This window comes from Mytilus trossulus, chromosome 14 (assembly GCF_036588685.1).
Source record: "Mytilus trossulus isolate FHL-02 chromosome 14, PNRI_Mtr1.1.1.hap1, whole genome shotgun sequence".
In the NCBI taxonomy this organism is placed as follows: Eukaryota; Metazoa; Mollusca; class Bivalvia; order Mytilida; family Mytilidae; genus Mytilus; species Mytilus trossulus.
Window position 1 is genome coordinate 74768033 of NC_086386.1, and position 13656 is coordinate 74781688.

Genomic DNA, 13656 nt, shown 5'->3' on the forward strand with positions numbered 1-13656 from the left:
ACACAAATTGTAATTCTAAAATCTTCTATGATGAGTTTATTTATTTGACTGCAAGCGATACGTCATCTTCGCTAGCCAAGGGTTACGATCCACTCCCGCTCTCTTTGAGATAAATTTCGGAGACACAGGGTAAGGATTTTTATTGGTTGCAGTCGAAACTCGCTGCATCCAATCAAAAAAACGCCTTTAACATGATCACGTGTAAATGTAGAAAGTGTTTGTAAACAATTGCCACGTGTTTATTGTGCAACAAGTCTTTACATCCCTAAACATATTTAGTGACAACTTGAATGTTTTTAATCAACTAATAGAAGTTCCTGTGTATGTTTCATGCATGAATGTTGACGTATAGTTTCGTTTCCGGCTTTACCAAGTGTGTAGAATCTAGACACTACCGTGTTTTTACCCCCAAATTGAAGAGTTCAAGTGCTACCATTGGTCAAGAATAATGTATTCGGAATGGACGTGACTTAAATCTTCCGGCAGATGGCGCAACATTGTTTTCACAAATATTGGCTCAATCCGCCAAGGGTGAAGAGAGCGGGAGTGGATCGTAACCCTTGGCTAGCGAAGATGGCGATACGTTAGAAAATTAACTGAAAGGTTGAACAGTGCATAATGATTTATTTATTTTCAGGCTTTTTGTAAGCTGATCAGAAGATGACCGTTACATAATACTTGGTTTACTAGTTTTTTTAACACGGTTCAGTAATCATTTACAGTTTAAATTTTCCCTCTCAAACAAACTTACGTACTCCAGTTGTCTCGAACCTGTTACAAGAACGATAACTCGTGTTAATAAGCAATGTCAAAAATAAGCACTTGATGTCGAGGATGATTCTCTATTTTCATTGAGACAATACATACTACAGTAACGCATCACTCAAACAAAAGAAACACCGCATTGGAATAGGAAGACTTAGATGCATAAAATAGCTTAAAGGTTTGCACGTATTTAAATTCTATATTTTAGATTATGTTGCATTGAATGAGGAAGTAGAATATACATACATACAATGTCAATGTACAAACTTGTCGTGTTTATAATTATCTATTTTCATTGTTTGAATCTGCAGCGTCTACCCCTTCACTGACTTAATTAGTTTGAAATGGACAATTTAATTTAAGACTATCTTTTATGAATAAAACGAACAAAATTAAACGCAATCTGACGAATTAGTTTAAAAAAAATGAAATTCTTCCAAGAATATTGATCGGTATTACTGGGTTATGATCGAAATAGGTCATGATTTGAGAGTTCTCAGCCTGAACAAATACCCACAAGATTCTTAACCTAAGGAACAACAATTTCATTGTCTGTGGAGTTTGACAATATAATCTTAAACTACTTGATCATTAGTCCGAGATTACTCTGACGTCCAACGGCTGTTTTGACAGACAAGCTGGAGATTACTCTGACGTCCAACGGCTGTTTTGCCAACGGCCCCAGCTTGTCTGGCAACACAGCCGTTGGACGTCAGAGTAAAACGTCAGAGCTAGCAACGGCCCCAGCTTGTCTGGCAAAACAGCCGTTGGACGTCAAAGTAATTTCGGACTAATTGATCATGTGAATAAAAATAAATTTAAGTACATCATTTTAACACCGTAGTACTGAAGATTTTAAATACATGATGGCTTAAAGGTACTATTTATTAGTAGAACAAATGATTTTGTTTTGATTACATCGGATGTTGATGGAACGCACTCGATCCTATCATTTAATTATCATGGGAAAATCAAATGAACTTGTGGTATGGGCTTTGCTCACTGTTGAAGGCCGTTCGATGACATAAAATTATAAATGTTTTTGTCATTTGGTCTCTTGTGGAGAGTTTTCTCATTGGCAATTATACCACATCTTTTTATTTTATATTGACCTGTTGCACGTTAAAAAAATGTCTTATTTTAAATGCTGTTTTGATCTAGAGGTTGTTTTTATCCCGTTTGAATTAAGCTTTAAATTGCTACTTTTCTGAACCTTCCTGTTGCATGTATCGGATTAATGTTAGATAATGTCAAGATATGCAGCTGTATAATTGCCAAGAATTGATATGTTTTTGGCTGGCCTGAATATTCTTGAATTGTTTTTCCACTGGACTTTGAAAACACCAACAATAACATTTGCCACTGGACGTTAACCAAGTAACAATTATACATCAATGTGTGTTGTATGAATACACAGTTATTTCAGTATTGATTGGGACTGCTGTTGTTCAAAAAGACCAAAAGAATCCAGCAAATATAGATTTTGATGCAGATAATACATTCAGAAAATAAGTACATTTTGTACCTTGGTCATTCTCTTTCATTCTTGTAATGGTCTAGGTCGGGTTTACAGTTTACAGAATAATGGAAGAAAAATCATGAATAAAGGGCCCAAAATAAACTAAGAATAGAGAAAAATACGACTTTAAATACAGAACAGAGAATATTGGATGCTAAAATATAAAGAATAGAGATTATTGTCAAAAAGTCCTAAGAATAAAGATATTTTACCTTAAGAATAAGGAAATGATGGACCAGACCTTCCTGTGTGGTACATGAATAAGAATGTTTGAAAATTCACCCATAAAAAAGCTTCCTATAAAAAAAAGTCATACCGTTGTACGATTTCTCTTTTGCTTTACTTTTTGTCAAGCCTGCAACTTTAGTCACAAAGCGACACATAGGGATACTCAATTCTGTCGTCGGCGTCGGTGTCGGCGTCAGCATCGTCCACAAATATTCACTCTGTGCTTTTAAGTTTTAGAAATAACTTCCATAAACTATCTTGGATTGCTACCAAACATGTATGTGCCTGTCCCAAGTCAGGAACCTGTAATTCAGTGGTTGTCGTTTGTTTATGTGTTACATATTTGTTTTTCGTTCATTGTTTTTTAGTTTTCTCGTTTGAATTGTTTTACATTGTCATTTCGGGGCCTTTTATAGCTGACTATGCGGTATGGGTTTTGCTCATTGTTGAAGACGTACGGTGACCTATAGTTGTTAATGTCTGTGTCATTTTGGTCTCTTGTGGACGGATGTCTCATTGGCAATAGTACCACATCTTCTTTTTTTTTTTTATAGAAGCTTGTTTATGATAATACTAAGGATAGTATCTGGAAGTAGATTTTGTAAAAATATTCTTGTGTACCCGTATTTTACTGATAAATGGTATTAGTTTTCCTGCCGGTTAACATTACATACAGTCTGTCGTTAAAGTATTTTTCAAACATTCATTAGATTCATAAACCATCCTGGATTTTTACCAAACTAGGACAGAAGCTTCTTACAATCAAAAGATATTATTTAGAGGAAAATTTTTAATACTTTTTTCGAGATTTTTGTTTCGCCTGCGACTAACAGTAATAGTAGGCCTGACACTGGATTCCGCGGAAGGGCCCTTTACTAGTTAATATGGGGTACGGATATTGCTTATTGTTGATGCGTGCGGTGACATATATTTGCCAACATCTATGCCATTTGGTCTCTGATGGATAGTTGTTTCATTGACAATCATACCTCCATCTTATTGTATTCTAACTTATATATTATATGCTTAGCTTACCTATCTGAATTTTGTATTATTCTTTGTCTCCTTGTTTGTTTTTTGTTTGTTTTTGCTTAACTTTTAAATACGATGTTTAGTCATTTTAATCTAGATTTTGGTCTATTCCATACCTCACTCTGAACTGGGACTATTATACTAGTCCAGCTCTGAAATAAGTTTTTAACTCCAGGAAAGCAAGTCTGGCACCGCCGCTCGTGAATGGATTTAATTTTTATATAATATGTATTAATTCTTTTTTAGGCACGAAAAGGTAGTTGACGACACCTTGAAATCATAACCAGATATGGCTTACTGTCAAGAATATGACCCGAAAGACTCGAACAACGATAGTGACTTTTCCGTCAGTTATAAATCCAACAAGATTTTGGTGGCAGCCATTGATTTTGGAACTACTTTTTCCGGTTACGCTTTTTCTTTCAAGTCTTGGTTTGAAACCGATCCTAATAAGATCGTTACCAATTCGACATGGGTAGCTGGACAGAAGAATTTGATATCATTAAAAACACCAACATGTATCTTGTTACAACCTAATAAATCGTTTCACTCTTTCGGATACGAAGCGGAGGAGAAGTATGCAGAGCTAGCTTTAGAGGAAGAACATGAAGACTGGTACTTCTTCAAGAGATTTAAAATGTCCCTATTCAATAATACAGTGAGTTGTTATTTTTTACTTAAAGAAAAAGATATTGTACAGAACCATTTAATCTATTATAATAACATAACAAGCACCGGCCTTGGGGGTAGCTAAATTCTTATTGTTTTATTTAATATTCTTATAAAGTGGATGTCTTTCTCTTAAGGGAGCTACCATTTGATTTTAAAGGGGGGGGGGGGGGCTAGGATGAAAATTTTTGTCCTGCATTTTTTTTTTAGTTGTAATCTCTGTCCTGCATTTTTATTTTTCACTCTAGTCGGTCCTGCTTTTTTTTTTTTTAATTTATCCTGACTTTTTTTACATAAATTGTCATCCTGACTTTTTTTTTTTTGCAAGTGTCTCTTCCTGCCTTTTTTTTTTACTCAAAACTCCTGTCCTGCCTATTTTTTTCAAATTTCATCCTAGCACCCCCCCCCCCCCCCCCATAAAAATCAAATGGTAGCTCCCTAAAGCGTTATATAAATACAAAACTAAAGATGGCAGTGGAATGACAAATTCAAGTGATTGCAAATGCTCATGTATTGATTCTTTTGTGACAGCATAATGTTCAGTGAATGGTATTAGTCAATTATAGTCTAGACACTTTCATTCTCTTGATATCATTGATAAAGCTATATTTTGCTCTACACTAAGGCAAATTTTAAAGTCAAAGTATTTGTATCGACCATGCTAAGGGGTGAACCCTGCCGAGACTTACCTCGCTCGGATCGCCTCGAGGTGAGCTGGCAATATACAATAAGGAGGGTTGGCCCCAGTTGATTTTTCAAATAGGATAATTATAGACTATAACATAAATGTTTAGACAGCTGATGACAAATTAAACCTTCAAAGTTGGTTCGTGCATATCATACGAACATTAAAATTGTTTATTTGCTTCACCTTTTATGGACTATTTTCTGTTTGATTGTCAGTGTTTTCATATCCAGATTGGTCATAGGTCCAAAAATCTATGTAATGTTTACAAAACACGTTTTCACACGATCTTTTGACGCAAAAGGCTGGCTGTACAAAATACAACATGCATATAACATTCAGATGCAATCCGTGACAACATTAAAATAATGAATAGAAAACCAGTTTATCTCGCAATTTGGTGCTTGTAGTACTTTAAAAAATGTTATTACATATTTATAAGAAATGAATGCTTTTGTAACTTTATAAGGTCATAAAATCGTTAAACATGCTCATTTTTTTTAGTATTGAGTGTCGCTTTATACAAAATGTGTTGTGGTCAATGCTTTTATGCCTTAAAATTATAAAAAAAAAAAGAAGTATTCAGTTCTTAATTATAAATTTTTTTCAGACTTTGTCAAGACACACTGAGATACCAGATGATTCAGGGAACAAGAAGATGCCGGCACAAATAATCTTTAGTCACGGGATACGGTTTTTGAAGAACCATCTTGTAAAACATCTTGAATCTAGTCATACAGGTCTAAATGAAAGTGATATTCACTGGGTGCTCACTGTACCAGCGATCTGGAATGATAGTGCTAAGCAGTTCATGCGAGAAGCCGCTTCGCAGGTATATACATATACATTTAGTTCATGTTGTTGTGGCTTCAAATGTGAATTTTTCACGAGGTCTAAGGCACCATGTGTAGTTTGAACAAGAGGCACATATAATTAAAGGAACATGTAAATAGTTCATGACGTGCGCGGTGTCTTAAGAACATGCTAAAAGTCCTTGAGGTAAACGGCATCATAGATACATTTAAATAGTTCACTAGGTAAGCGGCATCATATGTACATGTTAATTATTTTATGAGGCAGGTGGCATCATATATTCAGGTACATATTCCAAAAGTTAGGGGTATCATATATAGGTACATGTATTACTTTATCGAAAAATGATAGGTGCTATGATCGCTATTCATGATCAAACAATCTTCCATAGAATAATTAAGACCTCTGTTGAAGCCAGTATTTCTATTTTGTTCCCATCAAACATATATATTTTATGGATTTTGTCATTTAGATTTTCGAAACTTTTTGATTGTATGCGAGCCCTACAATATCTATGAAAGGAGTAGGTCCGGTAAGGACTCATTTTGGCATCAAATTTCAGTTTCATCTGACGAAAGATTTTGACCACTTTTTAAACACTTAAGTGTCTATTTCACTTGATTCAATTAGGTTTTTTTGAAAGATTTTAACTAATTTAGTCATTAAAAACGATCCGATTCAAGCTAAAATATGAAAAATCTCTCAAATATGACAAAAAACGTCACTTTTCATATGGTTTTTGTCAAAAATGAAAGTGGCCGCATTCGTGTTATTCCACAACCTTTATATTTGTTATGTATTATCATAAAATACAACTTAAATTGAATTAAATGTACAAATGTCTTTTCAAAGAATAAAAATGCTTTTAAATGTGTTTTTATTTAATAGTGTTTAGGAATAAAACACTATTTTTCAAGCTAAACACGACCACGACATACGTGCATGTTTGGACCAAAAAGGGTAAAAAAGACAACCACAAGATACGTCTAAAATTGTGTTTAGAATCTAAACACCATTTTTGAAATATACATATTGCAACATTTACAATTGTATTATTATTTTCAAATGCTGAACTTTTTTCTCGAAATATTGAAGGCTGGAATAAAAGACACTCATTTGATGATTTCCTTGGAACCAGAGGCCGCAGCCATGTATTGCAGAATACTTCCGGTGGAAAAGTTCGTTTCCGGTGGTGGCGGTAACTTGGGAGTTTTCAAACCTGGTTCAAAATATATGGTTGCTGATCTAGGCGGTAAGTTAGATTGAAGGATCAGTACAGCAAATTGCAAAAAGTTGGTGTTGTATCTTATGACATTTTTAATATACACATAGAGTGCATAACTTTCATCGTTCAAGTTAAAAAAAAACTCAACATTTTTTGTGGACCAGAAATGTAAGAACTGTCGAGAAGAAAAATACCCTTTTTTTTTGGTTTGGATATCAAGATGCTGTCGCATTTACATTGTACGTCTTTAAAGCAGGCTTTATACCTTCAAAGCTGATTTGATAAGACGCTCAAGATACTATAAATATAAATTTAGTTTACATAGTTTTAATCATTATTTTGTTGTAAATGATTTCATTTAGTGCTTCTAAAAACTGACGTTGCATTCAACCCAATATGAATATTGCTCATTGTTCAATGCCACACGGTGAGCTTTAGTTACAGACATGCCTAATGCATTAAAGAATACTATTTCATAAATGTCAATAAAAGTGGAGGACTGGTGCATTTTCTGTCACTTAGACGACAAAAAGTAATTCGTCGAATGTCCTACTCTGATTAAGATTAAAACAAAATGGGATTACGTTAGTATTATATTCGTCCATACTGAATCTCATGACCAAAACATTTTACAGGTGGCACTGTGGACATAACTGTACAGGAAGTTCTGGAAAAGGATAATCTGAAGGAACTTCACAAGGCAAGTGGCGGGGCATGGGGAGGGACAAAAGTAGATGAAAATTTTATGCAGATGATCGTAAAAGTTGTCGGTGAGCCAGTTATACAAAGGTTCAAGTGCGATAGCAAATCTGACGAACTTGATCTTCTTCGGGAATTTGAGATCAAGAAACGTTCTATCCGCCCCGATGCCACTGGTAAAACTGCATTCCGAATACCTATATCTTTAACGGAAGCTTTCGAAGAGATAAATAACGGCGCCGACTTGAGACAGAGCATCAAGCAGACGCCATATGCAAAACACATGAACTGGGTCGGGGATAAGTTAAAAGTGGATAATGCGATGATTAAAGAACTTTTTACCAAAGTTTCCGATAGTATCGTCCAACATTTAAAAGATATTCTAAACAATCCTGTTAGTCGAGGTGTCGACACCATTTTGATGGTAGGGGGCTTCTCAGAATGTGCAATGATACAGGAAGCAATCAAGACAAACTTTTCTCATATGAAAATCATCATTCCGGAAGACGCTGGTTTGGCAGTGGTGAAAGGAGCAGTATTGTTTGGTCACAATCCCGCCACAATTGTTTCTCGGAAAGCGAAGTATACATATGGAGTCAAAATAACGCGAGACTTCAAAGAAGGTGACCCACAAGACAAAAAATATCAAGTCAATGGAAGAAACAAATGTAGTGACGTCTTTTCAAAACACGTGGAAATAGGTGAAACGGTCAAGGTTGGGGAATCTTTAAATCCGCAGTCATATTTTCCTCTGCACAGCGACGTTGAAGAAGTCGTGGTTCCCCTATATATCTCTACCGATGAGGATCCAAGCTATACAACGGAACCGTCATGTAACTACCTAGGAAAGATTGTAGTACCTCTGAAAGGTTCATCTGTGAAGGACAAAGAAATAGTCGTTCAGATGACCTTTGGAGGGACCGAGATGACAGTAGAAGCCGAAGAAAAGAAATCAAGCAAAAAGTTAAGAGCCAAATTTGATTTTCTTGATCACTGAAGAAATTTTTATTCAATTTTTGTCTTGTTTGTACACCTATTTTTTAGTTTGGGTTCGGGTTTAACTCCAGTGAACATATTAAACATTTAACATTTTAACTGTAACCTCATTTAATTATTAATATAGTACACCTACGAATTAAGCGACGAAACCTGTTTAAAAGTGTTACAAGCTATATTTTTTTGTAGATTTTGAACTCAATTTCTATGAAATAGGATTCATGGTTTGCTTTATATTTGTTTGTTTAAAGTTACAATAACTGCAGAGTATTGTTTTGTTTGAATTAAACTCTGTTTCGGAGGTGTTTTTATTGACCTCAGGGCTCTCATTCGTTTAAATTCGATCAATTTCGTTCTTCCTTCAAACGGATAGGAGAGGAGCGGAATTACTCGATGATTGTCGATTTGAGGCTCTGTGTTTTTATGATGTCCCTTTAGATCATGTCTTAGACGAAAGAGATGTGCAGTTTTGGATAAAACCTGGGCTTTTCTCTGACATCTAAAACATATTGCTAATGTTAATTAATGTACGTAATATAAACAATGATAATTGTAATGATTTTATGGTTCTGATCCTGCCTGGAATTAAATGTATATGATTTTTTATAGAATGAAGATAATAACATCTGTCTGGACTTTTTTAATGTTTCATTTTAGTTTATAAAAAGTGGTTTTTTTTTGTTACAAATCCTGATGTATTGTTTTATGTATACATGTTGTGCTGCCCATCAAGGGCCCTTAATTGAAATAATAAATATTCTTATTCTAACTTATTCTTTATGCGTGTATCAGAAATAAAAATGCATTATACATTTAAGAAATTTAAGAAATTTTTAGAATAGCATTTCGCCTATTTTTCTACAAAATACTCTATTCTAGGCAGCCGTTTTAGAATACACCTTTCGTTTGTTTTACCTGTTTTGTATTTTAGATAACATATTTTTTCAGAGTTTTTATTAAAGTTTGTATTATATTTCATTTAGTATTTATAGTAAGAGAAAATAAAAAAGAAAAGAATTAGAATGAATAAAAGATGGATTCCCGAAATTAGTCTGTGATACATTGTTATTTTACATTTGTGTTCCTTTTATCATGTCAATTGTATGTATATGTAACTTTTATAAATATGAATTGAATTTAGATTAAATGTAATGTACTTAGTCTATTAGTTTTGATAGTATTAATATATATTATAATTTATATAATAAATGTAAAAACTATTTTTGAGTAAGTCTAAAAGGGTAAAACGTTAACACCACACCAAAATAGTAAAATCATAATTCTTGTCTTGACATGCGGTTGTCGAACTTGGGCTGGAATATTAATCTTGATCGTAATATAAATTATCACGAATTTAGGGAGAGGACGTTACTAATGTTGTTATAACTTGTGTCCAATCACGAATCAATACGTTGTTAATTTTATTTAGTATTGATATATATGGCCAAACAAATGCATTTATTTCGAAAGATGTGGGGTATACGTGAATGCGAAGGTAATTCAACAACACAAAAAGACGCATGGCATCTACATGCACATGTAAACATATGTCCATCAGCAATGGGAAGGCATCTATACCGTAAACCAACTAATTTTCGCGACTTTCGCGAGAATAAAAATAACGCGAATATAAATTGTCGCAAATATGTTAAAAGTTGAGTCTTTCCTCAATAAACTATATTAATTACATTAAGATTTGAAAACTGATAGTCTATTGCGTGTATACCACATCTTCTTTCTAAATTAGTGACAAATATTTTTAAGCAATTATATCAATTTTGATAAAAAAAAAAAGAAAAAAAAAGAAATCTACAGCGTATTGTTTTGTGATTTTCAAATCGCAGTGGACCGTTTACTCCTTTTTAGTCCGCTTCACTGCGATTTGAAAATCACAAAACTAAAACGCAAAATCACGTATCCGCAAAAATATTAAGTTGATTTACAATAATTGTCCATCTCTGAATTAGCCCGAGACTAAAATAGAAGTGAATCACTTTTGTTAAACTCATCCTACATACCAGGGTTAATATTTTGTACGCCACACGCGCGTTTCGTCTAAATAACTTAAAGACTCGTCATGGACGCTAAAATAAAAAAAAAGTTGAATAGGCCAATTAAGTTCGAAATTAACAGGGTCTCTGAAAGATTTACTCGCTATACATGTTGAATACCCTTCGGTAGTCTTCGGTTTTTTCTACTCTTTGGTCGGCTTGTTCCTTGGTGGGGTTGTTGTCTCTTATCCCGTTTCCATTCTGTATTTTTTTTTTTCGAAAATGTTACCATGGATAAACTTAGATCTCATCAGTCTGACTTATATAACATCATATTTATGATATATGCCCACTTCAAGTATATTTCAAATAGTCGTCCCCTTTCTGAAATGAAATTGTGTTTGTGTGTGCATGTACTGAATTTGTATCGGGTGGATTGAGGAGATTTAAGAAAAGGTGTGGTTTTTTTAAAAATAAAATGACGACGACGGACAATCTACACTCATTAAAGACAAGTCTTTCACTTTTGCATTTATGATCAGGTGTGTGTCAATTGATTGTAAGATAAACTTTGACCCGAACATGATTATTTAGCATTTACATTTGAACAGTACTTCCCCATAACAGAGATAGCATGATTGATCGTTTTATCTTATTGACTTTATGTCATGACCTATTTCTGAATATGCAGATGTTTCGTATACAAGTACCTATAATAGACATGTGAAGTTGTGATTGGAAATGGGGAATAAGTCGAAGAGACAACCACCAGGCCAAAAGTATAGGGCAGAAAACAGCTGACGGCCACCAATGGGTCTTCAACGCAGGGAGAAAATACAGCATTCGGACGTGGACCTCAGCTGGCCCCTAAGAAATGGGTACTAAATCAGTGAAAATTCTCAACTCTAAAACATATAAACATATAAATGAACTAAAATTTAAAAAGAAACATACAACTCTAAAAAAGGCCAGAGGCACCTGGTTTTGGACAGGTGCAAAATGCGGTGGGGTTAATAAGGTTTAAAAAGATGTGGTATGAGACAACTCTCCATCATTTAAACATGATTTGTGAGATCTCAACCCTCACCCTATACCTCTAGACAATGTAGAATAAAGACACACAGCAAAACGCACAGTAAAACTCAGTCTTAGGTCGAGTCCGATGTCAGAATAGGAAACAAAAGAAACTAAGCTTTTATTATTTTTATTAGAGATCTTCCGTCTTGTCTTTATATTTTTCGCCATTTCGTGATTACGTTAAACAGCCTTGTGCATCCATTTATTCTCGCGCATCTTGTCTAAGTCAGACCCTGCAGATCGCGCCATTTTGAATGCGATATGTCTAAAAACAAGAGCATGTTTTTGTTGATCCCCGACACAATGTCATATATATGTAAGTTTTATATTTGTACAACTATTGTTACCTAGCATACGATAGATAACGACTTGAGATAAGTCGGAGATATCAATATTAAAACAACACAAAACTCTCCACAGGTAGGACACTTCAATTTTATGCTTGAACAAATAAGACTAATTCATTTAGGTAGCTTTAGATTTACTTAACATAAAAACATCAATCTGTATATCAATTGGTATGATAGAATTGATCAAAACCATTTCAAACCATGCATTCGATCGACAGTAGTGTTTTGAGGTAAACACGTTCATATGCGAGAATTAAATTCATAGATGGACACTTTTTTAAAATCAACATAACACAATTACACTAACAGTTGTAATCTCAGGCGTGAAAGCGTTACCGTTTGAATGGGCAAAGGAGGTATTATACATGTTACCCTTGACCATCCAACCTTCTGTCAGTCCCATTTTCGGTCACGTACTCAAACTTCAGTTTCCTACATTTCAATTTAATGAAGATAGAAAATAGTATAAGAATCCAAACTTACAGACAGAACATGAATTGTAGTGATGAGTTAGTTACCGTCCAAGAGTTATGCCCCTTTATAATCATTTTTCGTATCCTCATTCTAACGTAAATGATTTTTCATCTAAATTTTTATGAAACTCTTTTTACAATGCTAAGTTCAAAAACTCACTGCAGAGAAATTGGGTATTGTTCTAGCATTATGCCTCTTTGTAAGTCGGACAATTGTTTTTTTTTATTTCGTTTACTTGGCTATTCCTCTTACAAATTTTATAAACTCAAAATCATTATAAAACACCAGAACTCGCACACACAGATTACATTTTTGCAGAATGTCTATCATTTCAAGAGTAGTTTCCTTTTAAAACAACACTCTTACTTAAGTTTGACTGATTTACATTTAATGAAACTCTTTACATAATGCTAAGAACAAGAACACATAGAATTTGAGCATCAAGTCATTTACCGTTCTAGAGTTATTATTATTTTCATTTTTAACTTTGGTAAAACAAAACTAATAAAACTCGACTCATCCAATAGAATTAACTTAAAAACTAACTAAACAAAAAAGAGAAACACTTGGAAATCAAGAATGATATAGGCACAGCAGTATGGTGTGGTTATAAAACAAGTTTTGCATGCACATCACCACTAGAAATTTGACGATTTGTAGAATAAAAGATGTTGTATGATTTCCAACCAGACAACCCATAAGAGACCAAATGACGAAGAAATTAACAGCTAGCGAAGCCCATACCGCATTGTCCATTATAAAAAGGCCCAAAAATAACAAATGTAAAACAATTCGAACGAGAAACATAAAGGCCTAATTTATGCACAATATAATGGGCGAAAAATATATATATGTAACACAGCAACAAACGACAACCACTGAATTTGAACGGGCACATACAGAATGTGGCGCCAAACCCTCGCCTTTACCTTTTATCTTGAAAATAAACCACTAAAAATCGTTCGCTTATCTTACTCTTTTTACGACATATAGACCATCTATTGTGCAAATAAAACTCTTTATAAAAAAAAGATGAAAGTGGACATTTCAATATATAATATGTATTTTTTTCTTTTGTCGTAAAACGGGGTTTATAACACAAAAATGATATTGCACGATTTCGAATTTTATCC

The 13656-nt window shown here is 34.0% G+C and overlaps 1 protein-coding gene across 1 annotated transcript; it reads left to right on the forward strand.

Annotated features, from left to right (window-relative positions):
- The first annotated feature begins 762 nt into the window (after positions 1–762).
- Positions 763–9791, forward strand: LOC134695661 (heat shock 70 kDa protein 12B-like). Its single transcript, XM_063556999.1, has 5 exons — positions 763–943; positions 3791–4202; positions 5509–5730; positions 6807–6963; positions 7572–9791. The coding sequence occupies exons 2-5, from the start codon at positions 3834–3836 to the stop codon at positions 8630–8632; spliced, it is 1809 nt and encodes a 602-aa protein (XP_063413069.1). The 5' UTR covers positions 763–943; positions 3791–3833; the 3' UTR covers positions 8633–9791.
- Positions 9792–13656: the final 3865 nt, after the last annotated feature.

What these genes read in the sequence shown, in the direction of transcription:
- LOC134695661 (XM_063556999.1), top strand. Translation starts at nt 3,834, where the DNA reads ATGGCTTACTGTCAAGAATATGACCCGAAAGACTCGAACAACGATAGT. An exon ending in TGTCCCTATTCAATAATACA is followed by an intron (nt 4,203 to 5,508) that starts GTGAGTTGTTAT and finishes AATTTTTTTCAG; the next exon opens with ACTTTGTCAAGACACACTGA. An exon ending in TGCGAGAAGCCGCTTCGCAG is followed by an intron (nt 5,731 to 6,806) that starts GTATATACATAT and finishes GAAATATTGAAG; the next exon opens with GCTGGAATAAAAGACACTCA.